A 21,201-nucleotide genomic window follows, 5' to 3' on the forward strand; every position below is an offset into this window, starting at 1 on the left:
ATTAGACCTCACCTGTGGGTATCTACGTCATCTATAACAAATGCTCAGACTGCTCAATGTACTCAAATTCTTCTACTAAGTTGGAAAATAATCTTTAGAATGCTGTTATTGCACCAAACAGTCTTTTACTGTCCTTTTCAATCTGTAACTGGAAGTCATTACCCACCTTAATTATATAAGCAACATCTTAGCCCTAAACCACCAACAAGGGGGCCAGATCATCAACTGGCATAATCAGCATAGGTCCACTGACTTCAATTTCCACCTGCGGATCTGACCCTAAAGCTTAGACTTCAGCTTCCAAACTCTTTGATAGTTTTCAGTGATTCTTTTTATACCTGGAGGGAGGAAGGGACCTGGATTACATTTGCCTGGAGGGGTTGTGGAATTTGATTGTGTTTGTGTCTTTAGAGCATAAGCCATTTGGGGCAGGGATCGTCTCTTTTCTAGGTTTGTCCATCGCCCAGCACAGTGTGGCCCCAATCCTAACTGGAGCCTTTGGGAATTACCATAATATACATATCTATTACTAATTGTAACAGTGTCCAACTACAATCAACCTTAAAACTATGGGGAGCCTTACAGATTCAGGGCATCCAATAAGGGACTTTTCATCCTGGTAGCTTCGCTACTTATAAGAACTATGTGTCCCACCTTGCAATCCCCGGTCTCTCAGTGAATCCACAACTCTGTAGTCCCCCCGGCTGATTCTCAGAGGTGTCTGAAATGATGTATTAAAAATAAAAGCCGATCTCCATTTCACTGCATCTCAGGTCTTTAGATCCAATCTGTTCATAAAAGTAGATCCTCATGGGATAAAATCTATCCATATGGAAAGAGCTTGCTCCAGCAACCTGCATTCACTTCAGTTGTCCTAATGCACGTAAGCCACTCCACTGGCTGACCTGGTACTGCTCACAGGAGTCGGGATCGCAGGATTGGCCCAAAGCATCCAGCACGTATAACAAGTTGACAAGGAACAGCCCTCCAGGTCCTGGGAGGGGTCAGTGTGCCTAAGTCCAACTCATTCCTCCTCCGCTGCTTTGCTTTAGGAATAGAGAGTCATCATCATCCACTGTAAAATAAACAGGGAAAGTGGGTTGAACTAGCACATCCAACTGGACTTCAGTAAGATTCACAATGGAGTGGAAGGGTTGTGGGTTCTCTCTCTGTGGCAACACAGTATAAGGACCTCCCATGTGGTCCAATCCTGCTCACATTAGAGTCAATGGGGGCTTTACCATTGACTACAGTGGGATCCCAATTAGGCCCACAGAGCAGGAACTGAGATCTGTGCTCTTCAGATCCCAGAGCACATGACCTGTCTCCAGGGTGCAAGAGAAGCAGCTCCATTACTGTCAGGAGCCTACAAACACTGGAGCATACGTAAGATTCCATCCAGCAGCAGATCGTGATGGGACCACATGCACACATCCAAGCCATTGGCTACATTTTATATCCCCAATTAGCCCTCCAAGAAAGTATGATCTCTTGCATTTTATTGGTGAGCAGATGATCTTGTGGCAAATGCAAAAGTTTGGGACTCCAGTGTTCTCAGCATTAATTGCTGTGTGACTGTAGGCGCTCCGTGCCTCAGTTTCCCCCATGTATAAAATGGGGATAACTAACACTTCTCTACCTCACATGGGTGTTGTAAGGCCTGGTTAATGATTGTAGCATTTTACAGTCACTATGCACAGGTGCAAAAGACCATGCACACAGGTGCATGGCAGTGCTGATTCAGGCCCTGTTGTTCTAATAAGCCCTTTACTACAGCAGGCAAAGAGGTCTAAGGCATGGAGCTGTATTTCAGGGAACGGGCAAGTGCATGGCCTTACCTCAGATTCCCGGAGATATATCCCTTTGCCATCTTTAGTTAAGTTCCGAAAGGCCTCTGTGAAGAAACAGAATGAGGGAAATGAATTTGATGGCCAACAGGGACAAGGACAACTCAGACTCGCCAGCCCGGGAGTGAACTGAAATGCAGAACCTCTAGCAGATCTAGGGGGACCCCACCCCATCCAGCACAGTTCAAAATGCCTGTGTGGGGCATAAGGGACATTCGCCAGTGACGTGTGGGGCGGAGTATGAGCTGCTTCGTGCTGCTGTGATCATTTGAGCCCTGGGGAGATCAGGACACTTCCCTCTCTATGGCAGCTCCGGCTGGAACACATCACAGGTCCTCCTGCTTCCTGCATAATAGGAACATCTCTTATTCCCTTAACTCCTTGCACAAGCAAACACTGCAGTATCAGATACAAGACCTGCTCTCTCCACAGAGCCAAACCTCTCCAGGTTGCCTGGCCAAGGAGTCTGGGAAAGAGGCTGAGGGCTTGATTCTCCTCTAATTCACTCCATTGACTTCAGTGGGGTTACTCTTGCTCTACACTAGTTTACATGAGAAGAGAACCAAGCCCCATATCTTGGACCTTGCAGCCCCAGGGACTGAGCTAAATGGCTTTGTAAGGGGCCCCAGACTTGCTCTGGAGTCCAGCATCAGTGACATGCTGAGTAACATCCATACCCCCCATGATCTCTACTCGCAGCATGAAGCTGACGAAGCTCTCAAAGCTGATTTTCAGGTCAGGGTTGCCGTATCTGATCGCCATTAGGTTACAGACTTCGTTGCTGAGCGAAATCCCTATAGAAAGAAAGAAAGGGAATGATAGGGCACCTCGCAGCCATCCAGAGCATCACAGGATAACTGCAAAACTAACAGAACATTACCCTTCTCCAGCATCTTTCATGTGAGGATCTCAAAGTCCTTGATAGACATTAACTATGCCTCAAATGAGGGATTGACCTAAACCAGGCCCCCAGATCCAAATGCCATCCCCAAACTTTGAGTAGCTCAAAATCTGGATCATCTTTACTCACAATATCCATGGGAGGGAGGGCAAGTAATATAACAGTTCCCTCTACCCGCCACTGCAATGCAGCCACCTCTGAGGTAAGTCAAAGAAACTGCTTAGCAGCAATATAAGACAAGAGTTTAGGAAAAGAGGTGAAGAAGAATATCTGGCTGAAACTAGTGGGGAAAATTATCCAGACCCTGAAAATGGTGTGGGGATCTCTCTCCAAGTCCATGTGGTTGTTTTTTTCTCTCACAAATAAATCCAGGTGAATTCACCCCAAATGTCTTTCAGTATTTGTGCCTGGAAAGCACAGCTCTTATGATTTAATGTAATGGCAATACCTGGATTTGGAGGTTATCTTTCACCTCTTTATTATAGCTACAGTTTTGAATGTTACCAAGCAAAATGACTTTAATTAACCAGATGGAGGCAAACTGCCAATAAATCATGACCATTTGAAAGCCCTGATCCTTAAAAAAACTGTGAGAGTGAATCCTTTCTCCCATGCAGAGCCTCACTGAAGCTGATGGGGCTCTGCCCAAATGCAGAGGTCCACCTGTGTAGTTCTCCTGGCAGGATCGGGGCAAAGATCTTAAAGTAATGAAGTCTGACATTGCTACTGCTTGTGTGCTTGTCTAGCTGACATAGAGGGCCAGATCCTCAGCTGCTGTAAATCAGTATTAGCACCACTGACTTTGATGGGGCTGTACTGATTTGTACCAGCTCAGGATTTGCCCCCTCACCCCCACACACAGCCAATCGGTTAAGGTGAAGTTAGTTATGATTCTGTGGCGATCATATAGGTTCAAAATAGGGCTTATAATGGAGAGTTAACTTTGGAGTGGTTGCCTTCCTACCCTAGTAGAGAGCTGTCAGTGAGATGTGGATATACTGTACACGAAGCTAAAGTGAAACTTCACGCTGCAAATCACTTTCAGAAGCCAAGGTCTGGGGTCCTTGCAACACTGATAAAGTATCCTTAACCTGACTGCTGGGACAGTGGTTGGGAGAGAAGCTAGAGGGAGTAGCAGAAGTAGCTACCGTCAAGGGGAAGAGGGGGTTGTGTGTTGTTTGCCCCTCTTACTGGCATTTGGTACAGTCTTCTAGTTCTTTCCCAGTATGGGGGATTTTCCAGGCTTTTATGAGGATGTGGTTACTTGCCAAAAGTCGGTGGCCTTTTGGTGCTCACCTGTCTCCTGAACAGCTGCATGCAATTCCACTAAATCCAGATTTCCTGATCTATCAACATCTTTCTTCTGGAAAACTTCCTGTTTTAAAAAAAAAAAAAAAATCAAACAAGTGAAAGAAACAAAAAGTGATTCTGAGCCTCTTAGAAAGGGAGGTCTATTGGTCAGCAGCATTGACACACAAACCCCACTTCGCTCTGTGTGGGGCTCATCAACGTGGAGGTGTCAAAGCAATTCATTACTTGTACTTAGTGGTAGTAATAATAATATAGGAAAGGAGAAGATTTTTCCACCTGGTGGGAAACCAGGAATCTCTAGTAACTTCCTCTGCAAAGCATCCGCAGAGTTGGGAGTTGTACCTGGAAAAGTTACAGGCCAAAAGTCTGTCCTATTTACAATCTGAGTCCAGTGGGATTTCACAGGGTGTAAAGTCAGTGCAGAATTTGGTCCCAAGAAATCTGTTTGCAATGTGTGGAGGAAGCACCTATTCAGGGCTACGGTGTTCCCACACGCAAGAATATGCCCTGACTAAAGTTCACAGGGTTCAGAGTTCTGATCCCAGATGAACCAGTGACTCACAATGGAACCTTTCCCTAAATCAGTTGGGGCTAGATCTATGAAGGGACTTAGGTGTTGCAATGCCTAACTTCTAGTGCTCTGCTGCCAGGTGGAATTCACAGCCCTGAGTTGGATGCCCAGGCTCTCTATACCAATGAACAGAGAGAGTTAGGCGCCTAAGAATGGGATTCTCAGAAGCCAGCAAGCTGAGTGGAGAGTTGCCTAAACTAGCCAACAGTAAATGCTGGGGAGAGGAGTGAGGCCTCAGCCCCGCCCACAAGAGTAGTTTGGAGCATAACTCTGGGCTGGAGAGAGGTGCCTATATCTGCTCACGATCCACAGCTATAAACGCTCTCCTGCAGTTGGATGCCTCAATCCCTTTAGAATTGGTAAAGCAACCCCCATCTTTTCATGTACTCTGTATATATATCTTCCTACTGTATTTTCCACTCCATGCATCTGATGAAGTGGGTTTTAGCCCTCAAAAGCTTATGCCCCAATAAATTGGTTAGCCTCTAAGGTGCCACAAGGGCTCCTCGTTGTTTTTGCTGATACAGACTAACACGGCTGCCACTCTGAAATCAATCCCTTTGTGGATCCTAGCCCCTGACCTTCTTGTGCGTCAGTCACAGACAGCAGGTCAATTGGGTTGAAAAGCAGGCACCTCTGTGAAAACAGATGCTGCACCAGCACTGATCTTTCCTGGGTACACACTTTTTACAAAGGTGTATCTCCATTCTCGCTGGATCCTCCCTCACCTCCAGTGACTGCCCTGCCTAAGACTATGTATTTCCCTGTGTCTTGACAAGCAGGCAGCTTTTCCATCCAGTCCACATCCTCATGAGTCTTCATAGCTACCCAGAGATCAGACTGGTTTCTTGGGATTTAACTGGTTCCTAGTCAACACCGACTGAGAAGTACACAGGGAGGCAAGTAAAATATTTCTGTACCAGGTAGAAAAGCAGCCTCTTCCACAGGATCCTGAATTCCTGAATACTCAGTGTGCCAGTGGCATTAAGCTTAGTGGAGGAGTTAAGGTCGATGATGTCTTGGTAAAGGGGCAGAGACTCCAAAATTGGGGGGGAAAAAAAACAAAAAACAAAGAACAGTCAGTCAATATAATTTTATGAATTCTGGGAAGTTCTCCCTTCACTATGGACCTGAAATCAATGAGAGTTTTACTACTGGTTTCAATGAGAGCACAATCTGGCCCTTTACAAAACAAATCCCAATTCTTCCTGACTGAATTGTTGTTATTGGGAGTTAGGAAATCAGTGAGCAGGGAAATGCCCTGATGGTATAGAAATCACAGTGTAAGTCCTGCCCCCATGGAGAATAAAGCTCAGGTAAGGTATTAGGTGTGTCAAATAAATATACAGCCCAAGCTAAAGGATACGTCCAGCAGTGCCAGGAAACCTTGGCAGGCATCCAGACTAAATCTCAGCCGAAAGCTCTGGAGATCTGGAAAAGAGAGGACTGTTATGGTGAATAACTGAACACTGCTCAGTAAAATAGATCTCAGGGTCCTGAACCTGCTGCCCTCGAAACTCAGTGGCAAAACTGCCATTCATTTCACTGGGGATAGGATTGGGCCCCCCAAACCTTTTGTGACACTGTTCCTCTCATTTACAAGTTACATCACTTGTGATTCAACCTGGGCAAGGTAAAAATGTAAGACAGTGGACCAGATTCCACTTTCAGCTGCATGGGTGTAATTCCCATGGAAGCCAATGGGCGCTCCCTGCGGCCATGTGATGAAGAGCATTACGACCCATTACCTGTAGCTAACACCGGAAATAGCAGTTAAAGAGCACCCCAAATTGTAATCCCAAATGCGATTTACTGGGTGACCTGGAGCAGTCACTCAATCTCCTTAGGCCTAATTCATCTGTGGTGCAGCTTCTCTAGCCACAATGAATTGAAACGCTGGTGCTTAGTGTCTCTCTCTCTCTCTCTCACACACACACACACACACACACACAGACAGGCAGCTTTTAAACTCACAAGCATAATTGAAAACCTAATTCTGAGCATTCCTGGGCCATACACGAGTTACATGAAAAGAAACAGAAAGAAACTAATCTTGTTGCAACTCATGATTATAGATTGCCTGTTTGCTTCCACGGAGCAGAAGCCATAACTCATATATCCCTACTCTACAGAAAGCGAAGATGCTGTAATCTCATTATAGCCCTGTTTATTAAATATGCATCATGCACAGTAAAGTTTTGAAATGAATGTCTTCAAACTGATTGCCTATGAAGAGTAAAGACACTCCACCTCGGTTGGTTAGTTTCCTTACAGATTTCACAACACCCAATGGGTCACTTTCGAAAGATACTGATATGAAGATAAAAAAGCAATCTTCATTCACCCTTGAGAAAATTAAAGGAACTTGCAACCCTTCAGATGTTTTATCTACCCAGGGACAGGTGCACTGAAAGAGACTAGTGCTGGTAAAGCCCATTATTAGAACTGATCAGGAATTCTATTGTCTGCAAATGCCAGTTTGTCAAACCAAAACTTTTCATGGGAAATGGTCACTTTTGACAAATTTTTTTACTTGAAAAATTTTAGGAAAAACAGTTTTGAAATGGTCAAAACTTTTAATTTTGATATTTTCTAACAAAAAATTCTGGTTTTCTGGTTTGAAGTTGGATTGAAGATGAATCACTTGATGCTTACCTGTTCTGTTCATTCCCTCTGAAGCACCTGGCATTGGTCACTGTCGGAAGATAGGACACTGGGCTTGATGGACCATTGGTCTGACCCAGTATGGCCGTTCTTATATTCTTAAGCAACTTTTGTCTTTAATTTAAGCTAATTATGATAAAAAGTCAAAATTGAAACCAAATGTTTCAACTAACTGAATCCTGTTTTTTTCCCCAAACTTTCTGTTTGTGAAAATATCTGAGATTTTGACTTTTCATCCCCATTTCTGAGGGGAAAATTTGTTGAAGTCTCAAAAGTTTGCGGCATGAGAAAGCCATTTCCCAGCCAGTTCTACTCATTACTCTCGTGTGCCTACATCACCCTTAATCTGCATAAGTATAAAGGGACTCAGCCAACTTATTGCTCAAATTTGTCAGGCATTGTGTTTTCGGGCCACATCTGTACCAAATCCTGAGAACTGATCCTTGCTGGTTTGGAATCCAATTTGGAACTTAAATTATCAGAAAAGGATCAGACCCAGGGTTTCAAAACCAGCTCCTCCACTCCCAGAACTCAGGGAGGGAGTTTGGGAGTTACAGGTCCACTTCACACTTCAGGCTCATCTCTAACTAGCACCTAATTAATGTTATTAAACTATTATCTCCTAGCACTTACGTGTCCAGACCACGTTATTCAGGATCCTCTGGAGTTGGACAGCGTTTATTTCAGGATGCTAAAGGAGACAAATACTATTGTAATAAATTTCCCCTCCTTGGATTTCCCAGCATGTCCTGTCTTCACTATCTGGCTTTTCAATCCCAGTCCAACTCCCATGGAAAGACACCCATTGACTCTGGGGGTGTCCAATTAGACCTTTAGATTGTTAAAAGCACATTCTCATCTGGTATAAAATGGTCAAAGCTCCACAGACGTTCATGCATTTAGTTATTTTCACCAGCTGAAAATCTGGCCTATTATTTTCAAAAGACCCTCTTTATCTTTTGTGATATCTGTCACATCAAACACATTGTCAGCAAAGATGGAAAATTTAAAAATATTTCCATTTCAGTTTTCAAAACAGATTTTTTTTTTGTTTTATGAATTTTTCATGGTTTCCAAAAACTGAAATTAAATTTTCTGGAAACTTTTGATTGCTGAAAAACTTCAGTTGCTGAAACCAAAAACTGTTCAAAACACGGAAAACCCCCCTGTGAAAGACAGCTGGAATGAGTGTAGCAAGTATTTATGTGCACACTCATCCAACCAAGGAGTCAAGAAAACACCCCATGACAACAATCAAAAGTTACACATGAAACAAAAATAATTTTGAAAAACCTGGAAAAAAATCTGTTTGTTTTTTTTCCCATGAAAAATAAAGCCTCAAAAAATTTCTAAAATGTTTACAACCAAAAAATTTTGTCAAAACCAAAAAGTTTTTGTGGAAATTTTCATTTGTGAACATACGCTGTTTTTTATGTGAACAAAAAATTATGTGAAAAATTATGCACAAAATTTTGACCAACTCTAATTCTCAGAGTTAAACAGGGCCTGATCCTCAGGAGAACTGAATAGCTGCAGCTCCAGCTGATATTAGTGGGAACTGCCAGCACTCAGCACCTCTGAAAATCAGCTCCATAATAATAACAACAATCTGTAAGAATAAATATTGATTCTCTACAAGCAAGGCTATTCATCAATCCATTGTGGTCATCTAGTCTGACCTCCTACAGAACACAGGCCAGAGAACTTCCCCAAAATAATTTCTAGAGCAGAGCTTTTAGAAAAACTTCCCATCTTGATTTTACAATTGACAGTGATGGAGAATCCACCACTTTGCTAAATTGTTCCTGCGGTTAATTACTCTCATCATTAAAAAGTTACGCCTTATTTTCTGTCTGAATTTGTCTACCTTCAACTTCTAGCCATTGGATTGTGTTATATCTTTCTCTGTTAGTTTGAAGAGCCCACTATTAATTGTTCCCCATGCATATCAGATGATGGGAGCGGCTTTGCTAATGCCTATGTGAACTTTCTGAGCACATCCAGTGCAAATTAATGGCTTTCAGAAGCCTAAGCAGACCCAACGTGAGCTGAGTGCCGTGAATTTAATGAAGAGTGCTTTTCTCTAACTGGCGTGTTTCTCGCCTGCTTACGTATTGCACAACTCCTCGCGTGACATTCACGCTGTACCCTCATGCCGATCTCCTACGTTCCCCACCAGTTTCCAGCACACTCCAGCTGCCAACTGACACCATTCTGACTTTTCTTTGCACAATTGCTCTGGCAGCACAAGCGGGTGGCCTTGCGGCATTTCCTTTGGCAGTTAACGTGTACGCTTACTTGTTCAAAATGCTTATTGAAGAAATCCTCACAAATCTTGCCTTCATGTTCATCAATTATTTCCTTTAGGGTACAAAAAAGTCAATGTTAACTGAAGAGATAGAAGCAGGAGTATCCAACATACAATCATATTCTTCCCAAATTTCACTGCATTCCCTTTCCTGCCATCACCACTGCAATTACTTGCCCGGCTCCCACTGTGGTTTCAACTTTGCTAGTACATAAAAGGAGAAGAGTGGGGAGGAACACAAGTAAATAAAAGGGAGACCCTCTGCAGGCAGATGGAAAATAAAGAGTGAGGATGAATTGTGATGATCTCACCAAAAAGAATGGTTTGCACAGCAGTGAAAAAGCCTAAGTGTCTGCTGGTTTGCCTGTCTTGTTCTGGATATTTATACCATGTTCACCTTCATGGTACAAGAGATTCTGTCTATAGAACAAGATGTGGCCTCTCAGTCTTAAAGTGCTGTAACAGGAGGTCTCACATTCCAAACCAACTCAACCCCGCCACATCACTGCCACAGAAGAGCACTGCCAAGGAGAAAAGCCAAAGTCCTGATCTGAAACACAACTTCCAACAGTCCACCTCCCTCGTTCCAACTAACCTTGGAAAGCATGAAACTTGAATTTCCGCCCATTTCACTGAAAATGGAAAACAATGGAAATGTTAGACAGTGTCGCCCTTATCACATGTGATTCTCCACCTGCCAACCAGAATTCCTTCCTCTGCTTCCCACGCAGGGACCCCAACCTGCCCACACACAGCTGCTGTGTCTACAGTAGGGATTTTCCCCACCATTGCAACTCCATTAGTGGAAGCAATAGTGTCAATATGGCTCCAGGCAGCTGCTGGCATTTTAAGCACTACATCAGCTAATGCTGCACAGAACAGGTCTCCTGGATGTGGTAGAAAGAAGGCCAGTGGCTGCCTGGGCCTAGTCTGTGCTAGAGCTTTCGCCGTTGCTACCAGCCATGGTGCTGAACCAGTCGTAGCAACGGTGGAAAATGTAAGGGAAAATATCCTAGTGCAGACAAGACCAGTAATCAGTGTCCTGCATCTGGCTGGGATGATTTAACTGGGAATTGGTCCTGCTTCGAGCAGGGGGTTGGACTAGATGACCTTCTGGGGTCCCTTCCAACCCTGATATTCTATGATTCTATGATCTCCCCATACAGTATGCACAGTGTCCCAAGTCCTCCTAGTTCAATACTAGGATATAGACTAATAGCATTGTTTAAGCTATGGAGCAGGTACTTATCCTAAGCTGCATCCAGCCCAGTAGCAGACAGCACTGACCTATAACTCCACCACCCCGGTGGAAAGGCACAACTATCCCAGGAGCACCAAGAAAACACTACAAGCAAGGGCATGGCATTATCTCACCCAAGGACGTGCTTCCTGGAGAAGACCCGCAGGATGAACTCGGACTCCTGCTGGGGTTCCGCGGTGGAGGGGACGATGACATAGACCCCAGGCTGCAGCCGGAAATCCTGAGTCACTTCCCGTTCATTCAGGAAGAGATGCCTTTGGTTGAGGGAGGGGTTCCTGGCAAAGAACGCTGGTGCCAGCTTTTTGTTGCTTTTGTGGTACTGGCCAGGGAAGAAACAAAGGGAATTCCCATTGGTTTCAGGTGAAAGTCATGTGGAGAACCCAGGAGGCATGCTTAAAGAAAACCTGCCATAGCACATCCTGTTTCCATAATCCACAAGCAAAGGAGGCAGACAATAGAGATCTAATCAGAGAGCCAAACGACCAATCTCCTTGTCCGTCCTCCTGCCAGATTGTCCTATCGGTACATTCTCATTGTCCCATTTTAAAAATCACCAAGCAATGAGGCTTCCACCCAAGTCCCTCTGCAGCCTGCTCAGATCTCACTAGAAACAGCGGCCCAGAACTTGATTGGGCCTTAGGCCACCTTTGCACCCTTCTTATTCTGGGCTGCTGCAGGGGTCATTTCAGCCTCCAGTGAAAGGTATAACAGCCAGGAGCTGCCCTAAGCTCCAGCAGCCTTCTGAGCACTGCACTACCCACAGCAGCACAGAATGCCCTAGGTTGATGGCTACATCCTCAGCTTTTTCCTCAAGCTCCCCAGCTCTGCCCCGGCATGCCCTATGCACAAGAGGTTTTGTTTTTTGTTTTGTTTTTTTGGGGGGTGGGTCATGGATTTATAGGGTCACCTGTCATGGTGGTCCTACACTGTGTCTGCACCAGGACAAAGTGCTCCAGAACCTTAGCGGGTGAGGGGAGCATTCCACCTTAAGTCTTTGCTACAGCTTCCAGGCCTCCGTGTGTGTGTGTATCCCCGATACCCCAGGTCCTACTCAAGGGTGCAGCACTCTTTGCTCTTACAAATGGTTTTTATTCCGCAGGCCAAAATACTGCAGCCTCCTTACATGGGCTGTGCCTCAAAACGGCTCAAACGTTTCACTCTCTTGCTGAATTATGGAGTTCCTATTCTTCTCCCTTTGTCCATATTTCTCTCATGCTAATGCGGCAATTTCATCTAGGGGGGCATGGGGCTGCCCCTTACCATGCATCTTATATTACATTCATAGCTTTTATGCCTCTGTCAATACCGTGATTCACTGTAGTTCCAATTCCAAAAACTGTCTCGGTTTTACATCTCTCAGCATTAATCTCGGTGTTCGATACAAACCTGAAACTCAACTCCGAGTCATCACCAGCCCTGGTCTCCCCATTAGCATGCATGCAGCACAGACAGTGCTGTAGTGTTCTCCTAATCTGGGTCAAGCCCATTTGTGCTGGCAAATTTAATCTCACTTGTATTCCTAATGGTGCCCTAACATCCCTAGTTCAGAAAGAGCCCATATCTGAGGCTACTGTTTCTAACACAAGGTAATAAACATTGCAGACATGTTGGAGTGACTGTTCGCTAGAGTTAGTTCTTTACCAGTCCAAGTTCCTGGGGACACTGACTTTGGAAGTGAGTTAAGTGGTGAGCAGGGCAGTAGGTGTAGGATTCCTAGATACAAGATCAGAGCTAGATCCTGCCCTGGCTTATACCAGCTCCAGCCCCTTTTAGATCAAGGAGCGTAAGTCAAGCGAACTCACTCCTCAGTTTTTAACTCCCAGGAGCCCCGCTCAGGTCCCAAAGTCCCATGAGAAGGGGAAAGGGTTAAGAACATCCTGTAAATGTTGGCAAAGCCCAGGTGGCAGAAGACACCTGCAGCCTTTTCCCCAGGAGAGCTCCAACAGTGAGCTAGTGGGAGGGTGAGTTACCCTGAGACTCCTCTAACTAATGCTGGGCCCCATCCCAGTCCTTGGCTGATCCCAAGAGTGGGAGGATGACATGTCACCTTTCCCTTCCCCTTGCCCCATTGCTGCTCAGAGCGCAGCTCAGATGCAGCCCAGGAGCAGGGCCTTAATGCTGAATTGAGGTATGCTCCTCCCAACACAGCCCGAGTCATAGATCTGTATTAACTCATGATTTCTCAAAATGCTTTCTAAAACCTGTATTAAGGCGTTTAGAACTGTTGGTCAAGAAACAAAGGCACTCGCAGCTCCACAGGTGGTGACATAGCATCTGCATTGCCCCCATGTGACTCCAAAGGAAGGCAGAGAGGGACTTACCTCTGGGCCCATCTGAAAGGGAAGAAAGAGAGAGAATCCATCAGTCAGGGAGTTCAGAGCCCTTTGGCTCACAGCTAACAGCAAATGTAGTTTAACAACTGGAAGCAGCTCAGGGGATTCAGTGGGGCTCCTTAGCTTAAAAAGCCTGGATTCCTCCTTTTGAAAATCTTTCCCAGGCCATCCACAGCCTATTTGCCAGGCTGGGTCAGTAAAGCTTGGGTTGCTGAAACACGTGGCGGCAACAGGACCCTCAGCACTTTCAACAGTCAGGCAGGAAGCTCCCTATGGAAGGGAGTCCCTTGCTAATGTGGCCCACAGGACTTCGGTGCTGCAGCTAGAGGTGCACAGTGCCCCAGCAGGAAATCGGGGAGGCTTTGTACCTGACTGAGACACAGTGGCCCTAGTTTTCAGAACAGCTGAGCACCCACAACTCCCGCTAAAGTCCACAGGAGCCGGGGCTGCGCAGAATCTCTGATCAGCAGGCTGCACGTTCCCCCGGGGCTGCTGGGAGGACAGAGGAAATAACGCTATGGGCCACACCCCTTCCAAATGTGACGGCTGCCGCATCAGGGATTGAACGGGGACCTCCAGAGCTAAAAGCAGGAGCTTCAACAGCTTGAGCTGAACCTCACCAGCAGCAGCTGTCATTGATTAAAATCCTCTCTGGCTGGGGCATTGAGGGGGAACCTACAGCACTCATTCACCAGTGCGGTACACACGCCTGCAACATCACACCCAGGGCCAGCTCCCTGTCCCTCCCCACCCCCTGTGGGGAGATTTTGCCAGTATGGATGGTAGCCTGAGGAGGACTCTGTATCCAGCCTCTGCTCAGGAGGGTCCTAGCCCTTCCCTCAGACCCTGGCACACACACGGCTGGGCACGGTGAAGCCCAGTACATACTGGGGTAGCAGGAGCTCCTTTACAGCCCTGCAGTTTGACAAAGACTATGCAAACACAGAGCACGTCCTGTGCTTGATGAAAAGCTCAAGGAAAGCAGTGTCTGAAGGGGCCCAACCCCGTTGATTCAAGAGGAGATTCTTGGATGAATAGGAGCCACATGCAGACAGGGAGGTGAGAACACAGAGCCCATTGGGCTTTGCTGGATATGTAACTCCAAGGATCTGAAGAGCTCTCACTTGGTTTGGAGGGCTAGGAAGTGTCTCACGCTGGGCAGGGCAACCCAGTTATTCTACCACAGATCAGATTTCTACCCACCTTGAAGATGGAAAACCCTATGGAGAGGTGAGGTGCCCGGTTTCGGTGTTTGCTGCTGGGTTTCTGGATCAGGGACACCAGCACCCTGCAGGAACGGAGGGACCTTTTGCTGCCATCACCCTGCAAAACTTCCAGCCAGTACTGGGGATTCATCCAAAATGTGTCTGAGAAGCAAAACATAAAAACCTTCTGGTCACGTTTTCCATCACACATTTTGTCATTGTGTTTCCACATGATACCTGGCTTCAGGCTGAGTGGGGGAAGCAGTTCATTTATAACCTCCAGAGGCCCCAACCAAAATGAGAGCCCTACTGTGCTAGGTAATACACAAACATATAGTAAGAGAGAGGCCCTGCCATGGAAGGTCTCACAATCTAAGCAGACAAGACAAAGGGTGGGAGGAAGGAAGAATTATTTCCCCTCATTTTAGTGGGAACTGAATCACAAGGGTACCAACTGCCAGAGGTGCTGAGCACATGCAGTTCCCATTGACTTCAACTGGACTAGTGGATGCTCTGCATCTCTGAAAAAATCAAATCTTAAGCGGTTTGCTCAAGTCACAGAGTCAGGAATTGAAACCACCTCTTCTAAGTGCCACAATAGGCCCATAAGCACCAGACCATCCTAAGGAAACAACCTGATTTCAGTGGTAATGGAGAATAAGCTGGCTCCCTTACTTGTTCATTGCCAGACTTTCTAACCTTTTTAAAAAGGTGTCAAATTTTGCTCACAACAGGGTAACATTGGGCTTTGAGTCTTGAGGCAAATTTTGCTTTGCTTGAACAAATTCCGTTCTTTACTATTTACACAGAAAAGTCTAAATCCGGATCCCTTAAAGTGCACCCAAGTACCGTTCACCTTTGTAGGGCCTCATCCTGCCGCCTGCCGTGCTCCCTTTGACCCATCTCCCAATCTGCAGAGAATACATCCATTTCTTCCCATCTTCCTGGCTCATCAGGTCGGGAGTTAATTTACAGATCATCAGATCTACAAAGTGGGTCTTAAAATCTTGCAGAGACATCCTGTGAAAAGACCGCCACAAGATGCTAGTCAGCAGCCAATCCGTGGTTAAAAAGTAGAGGCTGGATATTCCCAGCACTGCCCCATTCTGTGTTACTTATGGTAATCCTTACATATTATTAGCTGGTAAAGAAGTTAAGGTTTGCTCCAACAGCAACATGCAAGTGGTGAATGTATCACTAAAGGCCCAACAAAGGACAGCAGCCAAGAGATTATTATGAGAATGCAAGCAAAAGAACAAGTATAATGAAACCGGCTGCAACATTGCCACCTGGTGGCAAAAATCTATGGGAATGGGAAGCAGTTGAACAAACACTGTCTGCCTGACCAAAGCTTTGTCTGGGTTTGTGTTGAAAATATGATAACATGTAGACTTTAAGGTCAGAAGGGACTGGACAAAGATTCTTCCTCTGCTCTTGAAAGCGCTCTTGACTTCACATAGAAGAGCACTTGTATCATACAGGCTGTTTCTCATGTCCCTTTCCCACCAGGTGGCAATGTAGCAGCCCCATGTAATTTCTCCCTTTGTTTCGTTAAAAAACAAAAAGTGTTCCAATTGTTATAAAGCATCATGCACATATCTCATCTTAGAGCACAGCAGAGAGACAGCAGATTTAGCTTCAGCATTAGCTGTAGCCTTCGCGCTGGATGAAGGAGGAGAGGAGCTCAGATATTCACAGTTCCATTACCAGAATTCTCCATCATCTTGGTTTCTCCGCAGCAAAATCTTCTCCTTCGGGCTGAGCTGCTCCCAGTTCCCAGAGCTAGGGACAGAAACAAGGCAGCTGATTTTGAAGCAATAACTAAATAAATGCTCCATATCTATCTTCAAGTTCAAGAAGCTCAATACAGACATCTGCTATAAGATCAGTTCCTGCTGCAACAAATCTCTGGCCCCAAGCAGTTCACAGTTCACACTAGACGCTGCACTTTGGACACTCAGAATGGCACATCAGAAGCAGGGAGAGAACCTAAATCCCCCTAGACCTAAAGCATAGGCTTGAGCTAAAGGCGAATCTCCATTAGCTGCTAGCCATAGAGGGCCAATGTAAAACAGCTGAGCAGTTCTGATTTTCTCCTGCAGAGAGCACTAATGTTGGATAGCACACTCGCCAGCAGAGCTAGGGGTTGTCCCATTCCATGAGAATTTTTGAGATTTTGAATTTTTTTCCTGTCTTGAAAGAATGAAATGTCAAAATCTGAAAACAAAATGTATATACATTTTTCCTATAAATTCACGTATATTTCTAAAGAAAGTCATTTTGACCTGAAAAATTGAACTTTTTCATTTTGAAAATATCAAAACGGAACATTTCAACAATTTAGAAACTTTTTTTCCCCCCATTTTGTTTTTTTAAATGGGAAGTTCATCGAAAAAGGCCCTCTCCTGAAAACAGTTTTGGTTTCAACTAATCAGCATTTTCCAAAGAAAAAACATGTCGGAAAATTCCCAGCCAGCTCTACTGGCCAGTTCATTAGATTATACATGCGGCTTCCAAATGTTTAAAATATAGACCTTGGGTTCTATTTTGTTGGTCAATTCTGTGTCGAAGGACACGTAATCGGAAGAATATTCTGCATCAAGTATCAGAGGCAGCTGGAAGTGATTTACAAGTCAGGCCTACGGTATGCTCTTCATTCTTTCTTCAAGGTGGCCGGCTTTTCTGTTGTCACATGACAGACACAGATCAGAGGAAAGTTACGCTCTCCTCATACAAGGCGAAATCCAGACACCTTCCCTCATAAAACCTGAACAAAGAGGATTTGTGCAGGGAACTAACTGGAGCTGCTGAAGAAGGAATCTGCCCCAACCTAAAATGAGGGTAGGTTGCAGGGCTACCACACAGTCCTTTTGCAGCTGTCACTCCAGCCTCTGAGCTGGAATAGCAGCCACCATCCCTCTGCGATGGAGGGGCAGTGACTACTGTACTTACTATGCTCTCTGTAGGGGGAAAGGAAGTTCCCAGCCACTACATCCATGTAAACACAGATTCAGTGGCCCTTCCACCACTTCCCTTGCCATCTCTAATTGTGCCTTCCACTTTGTCATACTCAGAGCCAGCCTGACGCCTACTTCCCTGAAGAGCAGGTAGTTCAGACCCTGCCCCCACTCTAATCTCAGAATCCCAGAAGTTGCAGTATATAGAAGGTCTTGCCTGATCCACAGACAAAGCGGTGAATGTTCTGATATAGGATATTGGATCACCTTACTATTCTAGCTGTCCTGGGAGCAGCCTCGCTGGTAATCCAAAAACACCTGTGTCTGATGCTAGATCACACACCGTGTTCATCATCTGGCATTATAAAGAACCCCTTTTACATTATGTTTCCTTTGACAAAAAAAAAGCAGAACCAACGTTCTGTTTTAAGTGCTTGGGAGCAGCATGTGTGAAATAACTAAGTTGGTTGAACTGCATTAGCACTGGCTGCTCTAGCAAAATACCTCCACGAACTCATTGCCTTGAAACCAAAGGGTATCTGAAAGCAGCCGCACCGGTTCCATTGACTCAGATGTCATCAGCACTAATTTATGCCCGCAGGTGGCAGCATCATTTCATCCACCCAAACCCCTCCTCAGCACTAGCCCTTCCCGGTTTCACTCACCTATCGCTCCAGTCTCCTTTCCATTCAGTTTTCCCCCATGGATTTCTCAGTCGCACTAAATTTTCCGGTCCATATTTGCAAGTCACCTGCACAAAACAAACAACATTGAATTTACCAGGGTCTCTGCAGCCTTTGTCTGGTTTACATTTGCATAACATGCCATGGTGACTCCTCTCCTTTTACTGATGTCAACCAGTGTGATGATAACGGTGCTCCCGCTATTCTTTTCAATGACTCTGCTCAATGCGGACCTCTGAAATGAGGCAGGGAGTGATTAAGTGTCTTGCCCAAGGTCACGCAGAAAGTCTGTGGCTGAGCCAGGAATAGAGCCCAAAGCTCCTGAGTCCTAGTCCAGGGTCTTAACAATAAAGCCATCCTCACATGCTAACATCTGTGTAACTCCCTAGCAATCAACCTGGAGTCTTGCCCACATATCTGAGGGCAGGACAGGGCCATGAAGACTAATTCTGTCAGTAGGACTAATAATCCAAGGTAGCCTAGAACATTGCTACAAGAATCTTAATTGTAGCACTTCCTGAATTTGAATGTAACTGGGGGAAATGGAGAGCGGGGGCGGCATTGTGCCTGGTCTAAGGGGCAGAGAGAGGGTGGAAGGAGGTTTCCTCTCTCCTCACTCGCCTTCTTGTGTCTTTGTGCAGGTACTAGGCACAGCAGCCGTGCTTGTGATCCCCTGCATGCAAAGACTGTTTCAAGGCAAGTGCTACTGCTGGTAGCCTCCCCAGAGGCAACAGGACTATGGTCCCTAGGCACTAGGCATGCTGGAGTCAGGCACTCTGCACCTGGTGAATGGGATTCTGACTGAGCCTTTTCACCTCTCCTTGCAAAGGCACCTCACATCAGCAACGGCCTATTGCTGTTGTAACAGACGGCCGTTTGGTGGCCTGGGTGAACTGAGTCTCAGACCACTACCAGAACTGGCTCCCATCTCAGCAAAGACACCAAGGAATAAATGGGGGCCAGGGCGGTTAACTCCTCTTTACCAGCAGAGGTTGAACCTTTGGGTCAGGGGTGACCCCAATCAGCGGGGTGAGGTGAGGCCTGAGGACACTTGCCCCCCTGACTGTGCACCTGCTAATGAATAAATAGGATGCTGATCACTGAGATCCACCATCTGACCAAAGTAGCCACCATCTCGTCAAACTCCTTAGTGGAACAGTGGGCACTGTCTGGGGTTCTGTGCTTTGTGTCCCCATCCAGTTTCTTCACTTTAAACTTATGCCCCCACATTCCTATTCTTGGTTTTCATTTTCTGTACCATGCATTCAGATGGCTTCTGGGCTCTGTGGCCCCCTCACTCAGTTGCATGGCTGTCCTAGGCTGGCTTAGGCCCACCTGCCTAGAATTCAAATAGGCCAGCCCCTTTCACTTTAAGATAAAGGGAATTTAGACAGGTTGTCTTTGCACGCTCTTGTAGGTTATACTGTCAGCAGAGCCCATGAGTCAATTACAGCCGGAGATTTACACTGAAGCCAAGCCAGTGTCCCCTATGTTTTATTCCTGCTGGTAAAAAGAATGCAGATTTGAAAGGAAACCTGCCTGAAGCACTCCTCATTTTCAAGCCACCCTGACATCACTTAAAAGGGAGTGGACGGCACATGAGGCTCCCCAACACAGCACACAGCCAGCTCTTGGTCTGACAGGGAATGCTGCTGGCATTGGACACAAGTTTGGAGCTATAGAACCAGCGTTGTCCTTACCTTTCTAATACCAGTGATTGTGTAGGCATGGCCAGCCACCAGCCCATTCTCTAGGACCCTTGCTGTCTGCATACAGGGAAGAAAAAGAGAAAAAACTGCAATAAATGTATTAATAAAGCAACAGCTAAGCCCAATGCTGCCCTCAGTTCTGTGGATGAAGCTCCCAGTGGAGACAATGGGAGCTACACTTGTGTACATGAAGATGGAATTTGGCCCAGTGCAACTACAGACTGGCTCCAGCTGCAAAATTCTGACCTGGGCTCCCAATGCCACCCCGTCTGCAGGGCATGTAGAATGGGGGTTTTACCTGAGCCCATTACAAAGACAAGGGCCATTTGCAAATCTCAAGACGTACGTTTGCAGTTCAGCTCCACTCCCAGCCCCAAAGCCCAGCCCCATCTCTGATTGTAAGAAATGTGGAACACCAAGGGCAGTTTAGAAAAGGCATGCAAAGCTTTAAAAGAAATCTGATTTTTAAATAAAAAATTTGAACCATGCTAATGTGCATCATCCTAGATACCACAGGGATGGCAGCTATTGACAAATGAGAGAGAGATCTGTATAATAAACTGCTGCTCAGCTTGCTGGAGGGAAATTTCCCAGGAAAGATGTTGCTGGTGTTAGCCTATCCATCCATTTGACATCAGACTGGGCCTCACCCCTAAATGTGTCTGGCAACCCATGAGAGATCTGCTGTAGGTTGCTCTTGTCAGTATATCCCATAGATCAGGAGGAGCCTCTGCCAGTTTTATAGTCATATTAACTCCGCCTGTAAAATCCACCAGTGCTTCCGACACTTGTCCAATCTGCAGATCTTCATAGGAGCCATAGAGCCTAGCAAGAGAGATATCAGTTTAATCTGCTATTAATTTGTAGTACAAACATATTTAATAGGGATGGAGTGATACTAGAGAGAGGCAAACCCCAGGATGTGCTTGCAAAACCAAAGTGAAGGTTGAAATCCATGCTTCATTTTATATGAATCCTCAACATTCAGGGGGAGGGGAATACAGATAATTGATTTCAGGTTTGGAAGGGACTTCTGGTTTGCTCTATTTCTAGTCTAAGCCCCTTCACTAAGAAGTATTGAAAGGATCTCCTACACTATTCCTTTCATAATCATATCTTAACTAGTTTCTTCTGAATATCTACTGTATCTTAAGACTTTAGTCCACTGTCTGATTTTCCTCACCATTAACATATTATTTCAGAATAGCAAAACAAAATGGAATCTTCTCAAATTTTAGCTAGTCTCTCATTGACAGAAGGCTAGAGTCCAGTGAAATTAATTAATTTTCCCTCTTTCATATTGTCTCCCTTCTAATATTTATTTAGAATTCTCTCCCATTCTTGGGGTCGTTTTTCAGACCAAATACATTAAGTTCCTTCAGTGTCTCCTTGTAAGATTATGAAGGTCATGTATCACCTAATTTACTCTTCTCAGCGCTGTGTCTTTCTTA

The 21,201-nt window shown here is 45.5% G+C and overlaps 1 protein-coding gene across 1 annotated transcript in view; it reads right to left on the minus strand.

Annotated features, from left to right (window-relative positions):
* Nucleotides 1-766: 766 nt before the first annotated feature.
* The window catches only part of LOC311518688 (calpain-14-like), a 29,893-nt gene continuing 9,458 nt past the window's right edge, over nt 767-21,201 (minus strand). The window contains exons 6-21 of the mRNA XM_084624687.1: nt 20,401-20,575; nt 19,742-19,807; nt 18,024-18,109; nt 16,109-16,183; nt 15,258-15,421; nt 14,400-14,563; nt 10,977-11,182; nt 10,198-10,234; nt 9,593-9,655; nt 7,928-7,985; nt 5,997-6,061; nt 5,551-5,619; nt 4,045-4,123; nt 2,525-2,641; nt 1,839-1,894; nt 767-1,075 (exon numbers count right to left, since the gene is read on the minus strand). Coding sequence (XP_084480813.1) covers nt 1,049-1,075; nt 1,839-1,894; nt 2,525-2,641; nt 4,045-4,123; nt 5,551-5,619; nt 5,997-6,061; nt 7,928-7,985; nt 9,593-9,655; nt 10,198-10,234; nt 10,977-11,182; nt 14,400-14,563; nt 15,258-15,421; nt 16,109-16,183; nt 18,024-18,109; nt 19,742-19,807; nt 20,401-20,575 — 1,507 coding nt within the window. The 3' untranslated portion in view covers nt 767-1,048. The remainder of the gene's footprint in view (nt 1,076-1,838; nt 1,895-2,524; nt 2,642-4,044; nt 4,124-5,550; nt 5,620-5,996; nt 6,062-7,927; nt 7,986-9,592; nt 9,656-10,197; nt 10,235-10,976; nt 11,183-14,399; nt 14,564-15,257; nt 15,422-16,108; nt 16,184-18,023; nt 18,110-19,741; nt 19,808-20,400; nt 20,576-21,201) is intronic.

This window comes from Lepidochelys olivacea (assembly GCF_965140295.1).
Source record: "Lepidochelys olivacea isolate rLepOli2 genome assembly, chromosome: 3".
NCBI lineage: Eukaryota > Metazoa > Chordata > Testudines > Cheloniidae > Lepidochelys > Lepidochelys olivacea.